Below are 17,236 nucleotides of genomic sequence, written 5' to 3'. Positions count from 1 at the left end.
GTAAAAAGGAGGGGAGCGGGGGAGGGGAGACGAACTTCTTTGTTCTTTCGCCGGATAAACTCAGTTTACGGAATTCTCCAAAACTCACTCCCATCCGCAATGTGCAAATATCTCTGATCCTCACGTGGAGCGCGAGCTACTTCATTCATTGAGACTTTTGTGTTCCTGGCCCTAAGCTAAGTATTATCTTGTAGGATCACATTTAAGTTTCCCAACAACCCCCTGAGGTAGGTGTTATTATCCCTATTCTACAGATGAAAAGAAATGAGGTACTGAGAATAACTTGCCTAGGGTTTTACAATTAACAGATTGGCACAGTTAGGTTTTGAGTCCAAGTCTGTTTTGACCCAAAAGTTCTAAATCTTTATAACTGTTCTTTATATAGCAGGAATAAAAGTAACAACCACTCCTTGCAGAGCAATTACTATATTCCAGGCACGGTATTTCTCCAAACTACTCTCAGAGGCAGGTTTGCCACTTACCTGTTATGTGACCTCAGAAGTTTCTTAACTTCTTTTTGACTCAATTTCCCTGTCTGCAAAATGAGGCTAAAAATATGGTTGTCATGAAGAGCAAACGAATTAATATACGTAAAGCCTGGCACACATTCATCCCTGAAATTGTTGCTGTTGTTTTTTAACCATCATCTCCATTTCACAGGTAAGGAACCTAGCCTTGGAGAGGTGAAGCAGTGAATTAGTCCAGCTTGCCCGGTGCACACCCAGCTGCAGAGACCCGCTCAGAAGTAGTGCGGGATGGGGGCCCGCCGGCAGGTGAATTGCACTTGGCAGGTGGGAGATGAGCTTCTCCGGGGTCGCTGCAGAACACGCCGCAGCCCGGGAGGCCGCGAACGGTTATCAGTTACCACGCAAGGTTGGAGGTCCGCCGGCTCCGGATTTGCTCGTAGTGCGAGGGCCCCTGCTGTGTGCTGGGGGTTCCCGCCAGGCCCACTCAGAAGCACTCGGGGGGACACCTGTGGGCGGGGCCCAGCTGCCCCGCAGAAGCCCCCGGCCCCGGCCCGCGCGCACACACTCAAAGCCCCCCAAGGCGCGGAGGCCGCCCGCCCTCCCGCCCGCCGAGCTCCAGGGCGGAGTTTCCTCCTCTGCTCATTGTTCACGGCCCAGCGCCCGCCCAGCCCCGGCCCCGCCCTGCCCGGCCGCCGCCGCGGGCGGGCTCCTGGGGGAGGGGGAGGGGAGGGGGAGGGGGAGGGGAGGGGGAGGGGAGGGGGCGGGGGCCGGCGCGGACGGGACGGGCCAGGAGTAGCCGCAGCCGCCAGTGGGGCCGCAGCCGCGCAGACGCCGCCCAGGACGCAGCCGCCGCCGCCGCTCCTCTGCTGCTGGCTCTGCGCCCCAGCCCCGCTCTGCGGCAGCAGTAGGGAGGAAGAGCCGGCGCAGCGCGACCCGGGAGCCCCAGGCCACAGCCCGGTCGCCGGAGCCACCCACAGGCCTCCCCGAGCGGCGCCCACGCTCCTACCGCCCGGACGCGCGGACCCTCCGCCGGCCCCGCAGCCACCTGCTCCCGGCCCAGAGGCGAGGACACGATGCGCTGCGCGCTGGCGCTCTCGGCGCTGCTGCTGCTGCTGTTGTCGCCGCTGCTGGCCTCCCAGGATGGTGAGTGGCCGGCCCGGGCTCCGCCGGATGCCCCACCGTGCCCGTGTGCCCCCTACCCGGCCAGGTTGCAGGGAAGCCCGACGCGCCGCGTGGTCTGACCCGGAGCAGCCCTGTCGCCGCCGGGGTCACATACGAAGCCCTGACCTTGCACCCTCCACGCCCCCTCCAAACTCCACTACGCGGCAGGTGCAGAGTCCGAGCGTGGATTCGTCTCCAGTCTCCACTCGGGAGGAGTGGGCAGTGGATTCTGCCCGGGCAGACAGGGGCGCGCCGTTGCTAAGTGGGTTTGCTTGGGAAAGAAAAGGGAGACAGCACCGCGAGGCTCGACGCTTCTGCGGGACCCTCGGGATCTGATTACACCTTTCCTTCGTGTTGGAGGGAATGTGGGGCTATATTGTGTATTCGTTAATTCCAGGCAAAGAGGCAGGCGAGAAGCTCCCGAGGAAGTCCCTGAAGCAGGTGACAAGCCTCCAGCCACTGCCCACGCGGGCAATGTGCTTACCCATTTGCAGAGAGGGTTTTCCAAGCAATGTGTGCAGGCTCAACCCCCTGGGCCTGTGCTGGGGCAGGTACAGAGACTGTGGAAGTGGACCTTCCATAGTCCCAGAGTCACCTGGCTGAGTGGGGGTCCTATCTCCGTGTCCCCAAAGCAGTCACTTCTTAGTGCGTGGCTACGGTGGTGAGACCCCCTCGAATCCTGTTGTTCAAACGGGAACTTCTCTCTCCTAGAATAGGATTGAGCTGCATTTTAGACACACCTTAGAAACCGTACCTGTCTCTCACGGAACAGAGCTGTACCTCAGAACATTCCCTCCTTGTTTCTTTTCAAGGTGAAATGTTACTCATTCTCTTTGGGGGAACAGGCGATGGCTGCAAACTCAACCAGAGCAGGTGTTCCTAAGCCCCTAGGAACAGCCGGAGTCGGATCAGGACCGGGAGAAGCACATTTCTCATTCTCTCTTGCCCACCTGAGCACGTGTCTGCAGGGAGAAAGAGGGGAGGTGGTGTGATCACCCTAGGCCAGGAGGACTGCAGGGACAGCACAGACAGGGAAGGGACTCTGCCGCGAGCAAGTGCTGGCGGTTTGGGACTGGACTGCAAGGGGCCGGGGGAGATGGGAGGGCAGTACAGTCTCTCCTCTACACCGCAGGAAACCTTTGGTAGTGGGCAGGGGCTGGCACTCAGGGAGCAGGCAGGTGTGGGCATCCTCCTGTGGCCGGCGGGAGACTCCACCAGCCTGACTAGAAAGGAAAGGTCCTGGCGGGGGAAGAATGGGGGAAGAATGTGTGTCCCCGGAAGAGGGGCTGCAGTGTGAGGAACAGTCAAAACAGCTTTCAGGGTGGCAATCACTGAAGAGCCACATGACATGCAGGGTTGAGATGACACCAGAGTGTGGTGGCACTCCTCAGCCCTACTCTCTGGGGACAGCTGGACTTCAGGGTGGGCCTTCATATGAACCTTTTGTTGGGAAGCCTCTTAGAACCACCCAGAAGGGCGTTGGGCTGTGTCAGGAAAGAGGGGTTAGTCCCTAGTGCTTCTGAGCTTAAGGTGGCTGAGCCACCCTCACTTTGAGGAGTGGGAGGTGCTGTGGGACAGACCCTCCCTGTTCTGCCCTAAAAGGAAATGTTCCTAAGCCACCAGTGGGCAAAGCTCTGACTCCAGCTCACTGCTGGCTTCAAGGATGGATGGGACTGTCTTTCCTGGCACCTGGGCACTGCCAGAAACCATGTCTCTTCCATGAAGCACCACTTCTAGCCTAGCACGGGGCATGGCACATGGCAGAAGCTTGGTATGTGGCAAACAAAAATGACCATAACCCAGTGCCTGCTATAACCAGCAAGTAACCTGGCCCATCCGAGCACTGTGTGCATTACAGTGTGCAGCACTGTTGGGAAGCACTTAGGAAAGTGCAAAGTGCTAAGTGGGGGATGGGGGGAGGATGATGATCATGATGGTGATGATGATTTGCATATATTGAGGCCAGAAAAGTCTTGGTAGGGGGGTTGCGGCAAGCTTGGTCTGTTTGGTAGCTATGGTGCATTTTACACCACCCTCTAGGGACTCAGTAAGGCCAGCTCCATCCCTGTCCTTCTGAAGGTCTGGTCGCCTGGGCCGCTGTCATCAGGAATAGCATAAACACTGCCCCTCACCTGCTGGAATCCTGTGATTTGATTCAAAGCAAGAAAGATTTATAGCTCGAGTCTCTGCAACAAAGGAATTATCCCCAGACAGATCCATCCCTGCCCCTCTCCCCCAGCTTACCTTCCAATATTTGGGCAGATCATGCAGCCTACAGCAAAGAAAGCATTCTCCTTAGGGGCCGGACAATTCATCAGACCCTCTTTCCGTGCTTTTCGGTTTGATAACCATCTGGCAGAACCACAATGGTAAGTCACATCTCTGTGCCTCCGTTTCCTTATCTGTGAGACAGAATAAAAAACCAAAGGGAACTCTAGTTCCGCCATGATAAGATATCTGGGGTTCTGTGTTCCCTCAGCTACCGAAAGGACAAGCTGATTCAGTATTGGCAATCTGATGTTGATTGGATGAATTCTGGGCAACAGAAAGGCTGCTTGGTGGGGTGGAAACACTCAGGCTTTGGGTCAGAGAGATGTGCGTGACCATGGACAAAATAGGGGACTTCCCTGAACCTCAGTTTCTTCATCTATAAAGTAATAACAGCAATACCTTGTGGGTTGCTATGAAGATGAGTGAGTATATATATCATGGGCTTGACTTTACGCCCAACTCAGGACCACCACTCAGAAAATAGCTGTGATGATTAGTAAGCATATATATTGAGCACCTGGTGGGTTTAAGGGACCCCAGGTGTTGGGATTCTGCCAGTGTTTGTGGGTATCAGTGGATGGATGATAATAAAAACTGAAGCCCCAGTGCCACTCTGTGGGACAGGGAGGCATACGTAAAAGTGTAAGATTTGGAAGGGGTGGTCTGGAGAAAGCTTCCTGAAGGAGGTGGGGTTTTCACATAGGGATTTTAAAATTAAAAGGGTCAGTGTTTCCTAATGTGGCTGAGGCTCTACACATTGTAGTATGTAGGGGGAGATGCAGACTAGGGACGGGGAGTCTGTGATGGCAGTTCTTGAGATGGGGTCATTGAGGCTTTAGGGAGATCAGCTCTCAGAGCTGAAGAGAAAGTTCCACGGTGGCAGGGCGTGACTGCTCACACCTGGAATCCCAGCAACTTTGGGAGGCCAAGGTGGGAGGATTGCTTGATTCTAGGAGTTCAAGACCAGCCTGGGCAACCTAGTAAGACTGTCTCTACTAAAAAGACAAAAAAATTAGCTGGGCATGGTGGTGGCACACGCCTGTAGTCCCAGCTACTCGGGAGGCTGAGGTAGGAGAATTGCTTGAACCTGGGAGTCGGAGGTTGCAGTGAGCCAAGATCACGCCACTGTACTCCAGCCTGGGCAACAGAGGCAGACCCTGACTCAAGGAAAAAAACAAGGTGCCCAGGGCTGGGGTGGGGGAATGTGGGTGTCTCCAGCATGGTGCAGCTTGGGACAGGATCTGAGGCATGAGTGAGCTGGACATTGGGGATTAGGAGCCAGCCTTTCTAGGGAAGACCCAGAAGCACCTGGTGTCATTGTGGCCAGAGCTTTGGGGTGTGGTCACCCAGAGAAGGGCTGAGGAGGGGAGCATGGCCTGCCCAGGAGGGTCCTCAGGGTGTCCCCCAGGCCTAGAGACGTGAGGGAGAGGCATGGAGGCTGCCCCTAGTCTGGTTTTCCTCAGGAGCCCATGTTTGAAGGGAGAGGAGGGTGCTGCCCGGGATTTTGACACCACTGCCCTGTGGAAGCTGAGAGGGGAAGGGGACTCCATGTGGTTAGAATTCCCCCCCTGCAGGGAGGAAGGGGAAGAGTCACTCCCAGCCGCCCTCAAGCGTCATCTCTGAGACGCCTTCCCTGGTTTCCTAGGGAGAACCAACGTGTGTTCCATGATCTGTGTGTCTCTTCTGCCATGCGGTGAGGCCCTCGAGGAGCCAGCAACATACTCACTGGCCCCTCCAGGGCCCAGCCCAGCACCAGGCGCTGAGCAGTGGCTTGGGATACGCTGGACTGTGGAACCGAGGGGAACCAGCCTCAGCCCTGGCTTCAGGCTCCCTGGAAGGGGAGTTTGCATCCTGGGAAGAGATGTCTGGCCAGTGGGCTTGTTCTCCAGCAGCCAGAGCTGGTGGGAGCAACTGCTGAGGTTTAAGGCTTCTGTGGGGCAGGTGACCCCTGTTGGAACTGGGGCTCAACACTTAACTCAGAGCCCTTCACTCCTTTTTTTTTTTGGAGACAAGAGTCTCGCTCTGTCACCCAGGTTGGAGTGCAGTGGTGAGAACTCAGCTCACTGCAAGCTCCATCTCCCGGGTTCAGGCCATTCTCCTGCCTCAGCCTCCCGAATAGCTAGGACTACAGGCGCCCGCCACCACGCCCGGCTAATTTTTTTGTATTTTTTAGTAGAGACGGGGATTCACCGTGTTAGCCAGGATGGTCTCGATCTCCTGTCCTCATGCTCTGCCTGCCTCAGCCTCCCAAAGTGCTGGGATTATAGGCGTGAGCCACCGCGCCTGGCCCAGAGCCCTTCACTCTTAAGGGAAGTGGGAGGAACTGTGTCTACAGTTCACTGGACTTCTTGGGAGGGGACTTAGATGACCCCTATTCCAGGAAGGGCTGCTTCTTCACACCCTTTGAGGCAGAGGCCCTCTTCAGGGCTGCTGAATGCAAGCTTTGCTCTAGCCAAAATGGAAGCCATTCCTACATAGTCAGAGAAAGAGAATGGCATTGCCCTGCCCATCCCTACCCACCAGCCTGAGCCTGCCTAGACACTTTCATCGGACCTCAGCCAGAAGCTCTTTACCCAGCTCTGGGCTCATTTCCTATTTGCACCCACTGGGCATGAAGCAGGGCAGGGAGCTCAGCTGATGGGGTGTCCCGGACCCAGGAACACGGGCAAAGTTGAATGGGTCTCTCTTTATCATGTGTCCTGTCTGCTTGATGGTGCTGTTAAGAAATCAAGTGATGTAGCAAATCCGGGATGGTGACTCCTACCCTGCACAGGCCAAATGACGGGGGCATTCTCTTTAAGAAAAGCCTTCAAGAAAATCGACACAGAGGATCCCTTAAAGGAGCCTCTTCATATTTGCAATAACATTTGCCATATGACTGCTTCGAGTAGGCAGCCTGCGGGCTGTGTGCAATGTGTAACTCAGTTGGCAAAGGGTACTTTCCACACCACTTCTAAATGAGCCAGAAAATCATAGGACACAGAATTCTAGAGCTGCGGAGCCTTCTGGAAATCATCTGCTACAACCTGCTTGTTTCAGATGGGGGATTGCAGGCCAGGGAGGTAGGTTCATTTGACCAAGTTGCCAGTGACTCTCAATAAATGGCTTTCCAGGAGATGGGTGTGCACACCTGTGTGTGTGTGCACGTGTGCATGTGCATGTATGTGTGTGTGCGTGCATGTATGTGTGTACACGTGCGCATATGTGTCAGCTGTGGGTACCAGAATAGAACTCAGCCCTTTCAGTGCTGATTCCCTCCTGGGAATTGGAAAAACTCAGCAAATCCCCTTTATATAATTTTTTATTTTCCTTTTTTTTTTTTTTTTTGAGATGGAGTCTTGCTCTGTTGCCCAGGATGGAGTGCAGTGGCATGGTTTTGGCTTGCTGCAACCCCTGCCTCCCAGATTCAAGACATCCTCCTGCCTCAGCCTCCTGAGTAGCTGGGACTACAGGCGTGTGCCACCACACCCAGCTAATTTCTGTAGAAATGGGGTCTCACCATGTTGACCAGGCTGGTCTTGAATGCCTAACCTTGAGTGATCTGCCCACCTCGGCCTCCCAGTGCCAGGATTACAGGCATGAACCATCACGCCTGGTGAAAAGCCTCTTTAAAAAGGATTTTAGGATGGTGACAAACTGTACTGTGCCCACATCTCTTTCCCTACCCCTCTACCATCAGGGTAAATTGAGGCTTGGGGTCACTTTGCTATTTAAGAGTTAGGCTCCTAAGGGTGCCTGGAATACTGTGCCATAGTACTGGCCACCATGCATTATGCCTATATATGTCTGTGTTTGCCACTGGTCCACTGGCTGAGACCCCCGTCATGTCCACGGCCTCTAGCCAAATAGGTGGTTAAGAAATGTTTGCGGGACAATTGGCTGCACAAAATGCAGCGTTCAGCTGCAGATTCATCAGTGGCCCTTGCCCACATCTCCCGCATCCCAAGCTCTTGCATTGTCTCTGAGTCCTGGCCCTGCCCTGAATCACTGGAGCAGTGGCAAGCACAGACCCTCAGCTAAGGGGGTCCCCTAGCTAACGTTGGCTCCTGGGCCACCTCCCACCATCCCTACCCTCTTACCCGACACACATCACCACCACCCTCTCTTCCTTTGTAGCCTTATTCCCCTTGGGTCAGCCACCTCACACTTCCCAGGACCAGGGTGCAGGGTGGCACCTCGTCCGCCAATTGTCATGGCCGGAAGGCTATGTGCCTCCACTCAGGGGGAAGAGAATTCCAAGTGGCTGAAAGAGGCTTGCTATCTAGCCCTGGATTAGGGTGCAGGGGCCTTCCAGAGCCAGGCCCCTAGGGATGTGTGGACTGACCTGGGGTCTAAGCTGTCTGATCTCTTACCTTCCTGCTACCTGACCCTGATCAGGGTAGAAGGGACAGCACTTAAGCAAGCCGGTGAGGGGGGCGTTCTGTAATTCTTATACATACTGGCTGTGTGTGAGGCTGAAGCCACAGCTCCTTCTTAACTGAAATTCAGGGAGCCGCCGGGTGCGGTGGCTCATGCCTGCAATCCCAGCACTTTGGGAGGCTGAGGTGGGCAGATCATGAGGTCAGGAGTTCGAGATGAGCCTGGTCAGCATGGTGAAACCCAGTCTCTACTAAAAAGACAAAAAATTAGCCGGGCATAGTAGTCCCAGCTACTCAGGAGGCTGAGGCAGGAGACTTGCTTGAACCCAGCAGGCGGAGGTTGCAGCGAGCCGAGGTCACGCCATTGCACTCCAGTCTGGATGCCAGAGTGAGACTCTGTCTCAAAAAAAAAAAAAAAAAAGAAATTCATGGAGCTCTGCCTGAGGATGGAGGCCCTTAGGTCTCCATCCAGCCAGGTTCCCACTCCCAACACACCAATTGGAACCACAGAACCCTCCAGCTGGGGTAGCTTGACTTTATCTCACAGACCATTTCAGGGAGGAGAAACTGAGGCACAGACGCAAGGACTTGCAGTAGATCATACAACCAACTCTTCTCCCAAATATGTATGTGGTTCACTCCCTCACTTCCTTCAGCTCTCCCCGTGAATGCCACCTTCTCAAAGAGGCCTTCCGGGGCTGCTCTGCATAGAAACCCCTCCCTGCAGCACACTCGTTTCCTCCTACTCACTTTTATTTTCTCTGTAGCACTCATCACCTGATTTGTCTGTTTCTCCCCCATTAGACTGTAAGTTCCATGAGGGCAGGGACTTCCATTGCGCTGTAGCAACAGCACCTAGAATAGCACTTGGCACAAAGTAGCTGTTCCATAAATATAGGTTGAAGGAGTGAGTTAGTAAGTGAGTGGGTGTCAGGGCTGGCTTAGAACTTAAAGTCTTGCCTGCCAGCCTGTGCTCTCCAAATGCAAGGCTCTTCACCTGATTCAAGAAGGAAGTGGCAGGTGGGGACTGGCCCTAGGTCCTGGGGGAACAGGCATATGGGCAGGAAGGAGCAGGGATTCCTGGTAGGAAGTGGGAGGGGGGCCATGGGAGGTGCAGCAGCGTCATGTCTCCTGTGCTGTCCCCACCCAAAGGATCCTTCAGCTGAGAATTGGGGCTTGTGTTTGTTAGAACTTGATTTGGCTGCTCATAGCAACAAAAAATAAGTAGTGGATTAAAGAAGACAGGCGTCAGTTATATCTCTCTCATATCATAGAACTTCAGAGGGCTGGTGTAGTGGTTCTCCTATCATTCACATGTGGCCTCACGGTCCAAGATGGCTGCTGGAGTTCCAGCCATCAGGAAAAAGGAACAAGAAGCATGTGGCTCCTCTTTTGAGTGCGCCTCCCAGAAACCACACGTGACACTTCCAGTCACATTTTGTTGAATAAAACTTAGCATGTGGCCACACTAGCTGAAAGGGGGGCAGGAAAGAGTACTTAGGGAAGAATAATTTTTATTTCAGGCACCCAAGTGCCTAACTGAAGAACAGTGGTTCAGTTACATAGAGGAAGCAGCGAATGGATATTTGGAGTAGGTGACTGGCAAATGCTACTGCAGAACTGGTCCCTGCAAACCCTGGGCTTCTCTGTAGCGGCCCTCTGTCCCCGCCTTGCTGGTCAGATCAGCTTCGCCTCTGCACAAGTGAAACATGGCTCTCAGGCAGCCTGGTCCCACTTAGCCCTCCGGTTATGTGGCTGTAGCCTTCTGGTCTGAGGGGCAGTTCCTGGTAATGCACAAAGAAACCTGGCTCCTTTCTAATTGGGTCTTGAGCTGCAACAGGGATCCAAGGTGTCCCAGGACCCCCATGAGCCGGGCCTTGGGCAGGCTAGGTAGGGGAAAGACCTGGGTTCCCCCACTGGCCTGTGGATAGGGAAGAAGTGCTTCTGCTCCCCATCTCCCCCTCTCACCTCAGGGCGGGTGAGTGCAGGGCCAAGGAAATACTGTCTTAGGGGTTTGGACAGTGACCCCTCAGTGACAGCAGCAGCCGGGGCCAGTGGCTTTGAAACCTGCGGGAGGTATTCCGTGGAGCTGCCTTGGGACCACCGAGGGTTTGGGGTGCTCACCTGGAGAGGAAAATGAAGAGGAGGCTGATTTGGGGGGAGTTTTACGTCCACCCTTTTCACGAAGGCCCTTCGGTATGATGAGTCTCTACGTAGGAATTCCTTTGACAAAAAAGTTTTGCTGTGACGGTGAAAAGAAGAAAAATGGAAATCTCTGCGGATGCTCTGCGGTTAAGAGGCTTGGATTTTAGCCACGGCTTCGACACTTGCTAGCCTTGTGATCTCAGACTTGTTCCTTGACCTGGGCTTCTCCAGCAGAAAGTAGGTATTGTGCCCTCCTCCATAGCAAGGGCTAAATAGGATCATGTAGGGGGTGCCTCTGATACGCAGAAAGCATCCACATGGGTTGAATTTTTTTTTTTTTTTTTTTTGAGACGGAGTTTCACTCTTGTTTGCCCAGGCTGGAGTGCAATGGCACAATCTCGGCTCACCGCAACCTCCGTCTCCTGGGTTCAAGTGATTCTTCTGCCTCAGCCTCTGGAGTAGCTGGAATTACGGCATGCACCACCAAGCCCAGCTAATTTTGTATTTTTAGTAGAGACGGGGTTTCTCCATGTTAGTCAGGCTGGTCTTGAACTCCCAACCTCAGGTGATCCGCCTGATCGGCCTCCCAAAGTGCTAGGATTACAGGTGTGAGCCACCTGCGCCTGGCTTGTTGGTGTTGTTTCTTGTATTGGCGTCAGCCCTAGCCCAGTGTGAGGTGTGAGTCAACAGACCCTGTTACCCCACCCCCCACGCCATGCTAGAGAGCATCCTCTGCGACCTCACAGGGCCAGGCTTTCTTCTTCAAGGCCCTTCCCCATTACTCAGGCTGGGGGCCTCAGTGCGGGGAGGCAGGGTCAGTTGCAGACCGCAGTTTCAGATAAAGGTAGCCAGGGTGGGCTTAGCTAAGAAGCAGCTGAGGTGGCCCCCCGCCCCTCCCCGACCTTCCTGTTCCTGCTTGGTGCTCCTCAGCTCACCCCTAGGGGGCACTGCCCTTCACTTTGGGGCTTTGAGTCAAAACAAACTTTTTTTTGAGACAGGGTCTCACTCTTTTGCCCAGGCTAGAGTGCAGTGGCAGGATCTCGACTCACTGCAACCTCCATCTCCGGAGTTCAAGCGATCCTCTTACCTCAGCCTCCCCCATAGTTGGGATTACAGGCACCTGCCACCAAGCCCAGCTGATTTTGGGGTTTTTAGTAGAGACGGAGTTTCCCCATGTTGGCCAGGCTGGTCTTGAACTCCTGGCCTCAAGTGATCTGCCCGCCTCAGCCTCCCAAAGTGCTGGAATTACAGACGTGAGCCACGGCGCCCAGCCCAAAACAGGCTTTCTGAAGTCACCTGCACCCTGATCCTGGCAGCCCCTGAGGTGGTTAGCCCATTACTTGGTTAAATGCAGTCTTCCAGCTCCTGGCTCTCTCTCTACCTGGATAAATGCGCTTGTGGTTGGCTAATCAGCTCCTGGCCACGCCCACTGTACACTCCCTCCTAGCCCTGGGATCCCAGTCTCCCTTTCACTTTCCTTTCTCAGATCACCCAGCCCTGAGCCTACCCTAACTCTTGCACCAAATTCCTCTTGATGCCATCGAGCCAGGCAGTGAAGCAAGATGTTGATCTTTCTGTGGCCAGCTCTCCATTTTCCTTCTCAGGAAAGGGAGGGCCTGGGGGAGGTGCATGGAGCTACACCCAACAACTAGGGCAAGGAGTATTTCCTCACAAGGATGAAAAGTGGGAGGAAGATAGGAAGGGAAGGTAGAAAGTACTCACAGATCTGCCTTGGGGGCATTGCTGTGTACCTCAGTTTACCCACATGGTAAGTCTGGGGTAGCACTGTATGAGGTTTTTTATTTTACTTTTATATTCCATAAAGCAAGCTGTGTTCCAAACTGTGTCCAATAAGAACATTTCGTAGTCCTCGAGATTTTAATAGTTACGCTCTCAATGAATATTTAATAAAATGAATACATTTCCCTTCTTAGAAGGTCAAAATACATTATGATCTTACATGCTTTGAAACGTCCTCTAAGGAGATTACTTTTTTACCTTTGTTTAACCCATCATTCCCCAAACGTACTTTAACCATGGGACCATTTTTCCTTTTCGGCTTCCTCTTTTTAGTAGAACATCGATTAACATCTTGTGAAACACTCGTGTTTTCCCAGGATATTTTGGGGGAAATACTGATGTGAAGATAGAGTGACCAACTGTCCCAGTTTACCCAGTATTAACAGGTTATCCTGGTATGTGGGACTTTGAGTACTAAAACCCAGACACTCCTGCGTAAAGACCAAGCTGGAAAGGCATTAACTGTAACAACACACTGATATGTGTCCGGCTGAAATGAAAATGAAACCTCACCAGGCCCTCCGACCTTAGGGGATTATAGGAAACGACATGGCAGGTCGCAGCCAGTGTGAAGGCTGCGTGCCCCAGAGTCCATGGAGAACAAGTGATGTTCAAGGCTGGTGGCCCCTCAAGAGTGTTTGCAGTGGTGTTGCTTCTAGCCAGAAGTGGGAGGCTCTGTTAAAAGAATTGTGGAAGTATGTGTTTTTGATGTTTGATCTTTCTGCCCAGATGGGGGCAGACATTGTTTGTCGGTTGCCTGTGGCTGGCTCTTTCCTGTTGTGCCTCTGTCCCCTGCTGCTTTGAGTCCTTGACCCTGACAGCATCATGGTACTGTTTTAGATCCTGAGTCCCATCATCCTGTCAGCTTGGAGGGGAGCTTGGACAAGGGGATTCCAGGATGTTCTGGTAGCCAGCACTGTCATAGTGGCTCATGGACAGTTCTGGCTGAACAGGGCCTGCTGAGTGTGTGGGTCTCATCCACCTTCATGCTGTCATTGTTCCTGGGAGTTGGTGGCTGAGGGGGTGGTGTGCTTGTTTGTTAAGCCAGCAGCTTGCATGTGCTTTTCCAGCTGCAGCTAGCACCTAAGGCACTACTTGCAGGTGTGACAATGAGGAGGGGTGCCCGTTGCTCAGCCAGATGCAGTCCTGCACCCTGCCCTGGGGGCACTGCCGAGCATGGTGCAGGGCGTGTGGGGGCCCTGCTGCTCCCTCCCCAGGCCTGTGTTGTCCTAACTCCTGCCCATGCCTCCCCGATCTGGAGGCCCCAGGAGCACCACCCAAAAAGTTGCTTCTCATCCTGAGGCCATCCTGGGTTTAGCTTCTCCATGGCTGGGGTTCTAGAGAGCTTGTGCTGTGGTTTGGCTTCTGGGGAAGGGCAGGGTGGGAGCCCGTCCTGTCCTTTCATTCACCCATGGCATCCAATGGGGGGGTTACACTTGGGCAGGGAAATTCCCTGGCTTTACAGTCCTGGACGAATCTGGAAGTCTGGTCCTGTTGACGCAGAATCACATCTCTGAACGCCACAGGCACTCTAGGGCAGTCGTGTCCATGTGCCAGCTATAACTGGCCCTGGGGCCTCCTGTTGGTTGAGCACTGGGTGTTTATGTGTGGGTGCGCCATGTGTACAAAGGGCTGGTGGCAGACACAGTGAAGAAGCACAGCAGGGTCCATCTGAGTTGGGTGTTGAGCTGAGGAGTGGATTTGCAAAAGAAAGAGATCCTCTGTCCAGACACTCACAACCCAGGGCCCTCCCTGCAGGCCTCAGTTTCCTCATCTGTGAATGAGGAGCTGGCCCAGTGGCTCTCAGGGGCCTTCCTGTTTAGTGTTTCCCATGGTCTAAAGCTGGGTGATTTTGGCCCCAGGACTGCTGGCGTCATGGGACTGATGGGTGTGTGTGGCTGCATCTGCAGAGGGAACCTAGCTGGACAGTGTGGATGCTCTGAGCCATTGGGAATGGCTGGAGGGTCTGTTCTCGTGCATTTGGCTTCTGGGGAAGTGACACCATGGATTCCTGGGTCATGTGAAGGGGGGCATGGACACATGTCCTGTAGTGTCCTGGGGGCTCTTGGTGTTTTGCTGGCCTCGGCCCTTTCTTCATCTCACTGCAGGTCAGATGCCTCCCCTTCCCCTGTCCAATGACCAGGAGGGGTGCGGCAGCTGGAGCCAGGCACATGTGGGCACTCAGGCCCCACAGGATTGGAGAGCCGCACTGGGAGTGGGACTGCATGGTTCTAGATGCCAAAGAAGGCGTGGTGGTGCCTGGTCCTCTGACTGCTTGCTCATCTCTACTTGTTGGGCTGAGATCACATGACATCTAGGGTTCTTCTAGCTCTAACATTACGACCCTGGGATGCAGAGGAATGTGATGCCTGTGTGACTTTTAAGGAGCAGGGGACAAGGGATGACCCGGCACAATGGTTCACACCTATAATCCCAGCACTTTGGGAGGCTGAGGCAGGAGTTCAAGACCAGCCTAGGCAACATAGTGAGGCCTATCTCTATATACAGTTTAAAAATTAGCTAAGTGGCCGGGCGTGGTGGCTCACGCCTGTAATCCCAGCACTTTGGGAGGCCGAGGTGGGCGGATCATGAGGTCAGGAAATCGAGACCATCCTGGCTAACACAGTGAAACGCCATCTCTACTAAAAATACAAAAAAATTAGCCGGGGGCGGTGGCGGGCGCCTGTAGTCCCAGCTACTCCGGAGGCTGAGGCAGAAGAATGGCGTGAACCTGGGAGGCGGAGCTTGCAGTGAGCCAAGATCGCGCCACTGCACTCCAGCCTGGGCGACAGAGCAAGACTCTGTCTCAAAAAAAAAAAAAAAAAAAAAAAAATTAGCTAAGCATGGTGGTATGCACCTGTAGTTCCAGCTACCTGGGAGGCTGAGGTGGGTACTACTCGCTAATCCCAGAAGTCTGAGAGGCTGTAGTGAGCTATGATTGTGCCACTGTAGTGAGCTATGATTGTGCCACTGTACTCCAGCCTGGATGACACAAGAAGACCCTATCTTTAAATGAATATGAAAATAATAAAAAGTTTCAAAAGTAGAAAACACTGGCTTAAAAACATAACTTTGGCTGAACTGATGACCAAAAAAAAAAAAAAAAAAGAAAAACAGAGAACATCCCAGCCTCTGGTCACAGAGCACCATGGACTCAGCCCCAGCCTGGCCCTGGCCCCTGCGTCCAGCCCGAGGGGTGGCATCAGCTCTTCGTGCTGTGCATCTCTAGACCTTGTGCCAACAAAGACCAAGCTGTAAGGTAAAACAAGAAAGGTGACAGCTCCTGGGACCAGGATCTCTGGATCCCGTGATCCTGGCTGTGCCTCTCCCTAGGAGCTGCACTGCTGCCATGCTGCAGAGGGCGGGAGGCTCTAACTGGCACTGGACCTGCTTTCCAGATGGGAAATCCAAGGCGGAGGATGCGGGGGATTTTACCTAGTCATGTCTTGAGGCTCCAGGTACTCCTTTTCCCCTTCATTTGTTGTTGTTATTGTTGTCATCGTTGTTGAGACAGGGTCTCCCTCTGTCACCCAGGCTGGAGTACAGTGGCACAAACATGGCTCACTGCAGCCTTGACCTCCTAGGCTGAAGCGATCCTCCTGCCTCAGCTTCCTGTGTAACTGGGACCACAGGCATGTACCACCATGCCTTGCTAATTTTAAAAATTATTTGTAGAGATGAGGTCTCATTATATTGCCCAGACTGGTCTTGAACTCCTGGGCTCAAGTGATCCTCCTGCCTCAGCCTCCCAAAGTGCTGGGATTACAGGCGTGAGTCACTGCAGCCAGCCTCCCTCCCACTTTGAATTTGCCTTTTCTTGTTCTGGGCATGGGAGTGGCCAAATAAACTTGGCCTAGACATCTGGGCCTCTGCACCCACCTTGCAGGGTAGCCAGACTGGAAATACAGTAAAGAGGGCAGAGAGAGAAGGGGCATGCAGCCCGTGAGGGCCAGGGGGCAAGAGGCGGTGCCTGCCTTTCCTCCACCCCTTTTGGAGCCCCAAGTCTGACTTAAGAATCAATCTTGTGTGATCTAAGCAAACCTGACCCCTTTCCTGACCTGCGAAACTTTAGAGGGAAATAAATATTTTGCTCCCAGTTTCTTGGGAAAAGAAGAGCTGTGAATTCACAGCTGTGTGCATGAGTGTGTGTGTGTCATTGAGGCATTTACTCAGTCATTGCCTCTGATCCCCCTCTCTGATGTCATGAAACTACTTTTAGGGGATGAATATTCAGCTGTTTGGACACCTGGCTCCAACTGGGGCTGGCCCTGAGATTCTTGATTCACTTCCCTAGGCGGTGCCCGTAGGAAACCGGGCTTCCTTGACGAACTCTAACGTCTCAAACACAGGGAGGGCCATGACGACTTGGCTTTGTTTAAAAGGAACATGGCCTTTAACTTTCCCTGCAGGCCCTGGCAGGGGACAAGGGAGCCAGTCCTCAATTGTTTAATGATATCCACTTACTTGGTTTCTTTTCTTTTTTCTTTTTTTTTTTTTTTTAGATGGAGTCTTGCTCTGTTGCCCAGGCTGGAGTGCAGTGGCACAATCTCGGCTCACTGCAGCCTCCGCCTCCCAGGTTCAAGCAATTCTCTGCCTCAGCCTCCAGAAGAGCTAGGATTACAGGCGCCTACCACCAAGCCCGGCTAATTTTTGTATTTTTAGTAAAGATGGGGTTTCACCATGTTGGCCAGGCTGGTCTTGAACTCCTGACCTCGTGATCTACCTGCCTCAGCCTCCTAAAGTGCTGGGATTACAGGCGTGAGCCACTGTGCCTGGCCTGTTTGTTCTTTTTAAGCAACACTCCCCCACCCCTAAGTCGCCCCCAACCCCACCTCCACTCCACTCCCCACTGTCCAAAAGATACAGGCTCCACTGTCATCAACCACCAAAGAAATTTGGATTGTGTGCTCTGTAGGAGGTAATCATGCTTTTTCTTCCACCTGCGGGGCCAAGGAGAGAGTTAGGTGGTAGTTTTAGCTTTATTTGCCCTGCTTTGCAGAGTAAGCGGGTGACCATCGGAGAGCCTTAGCTCCT

The 17,236-nt window shown here is 53.5% G+C and overlaps 1 protein-coding gene across 3 annotated transcripts in view; it reads left to right on the top strand.

The window, feature by feature from the left end:
- The first annotated feature begins 1,285 nt into the window (after positions 1-1,285).
- Positions 1,286-17,236, top strand: part of PODXL (podocalyxin like) — a 55,733-nt gene continuing 39,782 nt past the window's right edge. The window contains exons 1-2 of one of the 3 annotated variants that reach the window (XM_025379567.1): positions 1,296-1,653; positions 2,212-2,218. Coding sequence is in view for 2 of the 3 variants with exons in the window: in XM_025379565.1 (XP_025235350.1) it covers positions 1,541-1,587; positions 1,748-1,796 (96 nt within the window). In the remaining variant the exon portion in view is untranslated. Of the gene's footprint in view, positions 1,654-1,747; positions 1,797-2,211; positions 2,219-17,236 lie in introns of all 3 variants that reach the window. The other 2 variants (XM_025379565.1, XM_025379566.1) reach the window with 2 other exon arrangements.

This window comes from Theropithecus gelada, chromosome 3, assembly GCF_003255815.1.
Source record: "Theropithecus gelada isolate Dixy chromosome 3, Tgel_1.0, whole genome shotgun sequence".
NCBI classification, from domain to species: domain Eukaryota; kingdom Metazoa; phylum Chordata; class Mammalia; order Primates; family Cercopithecidae; genus Theropithecus; species Theropithecus gelada.
This window is presented reverse-complemented; position numbering and strand designations above follow the sequence as displayed.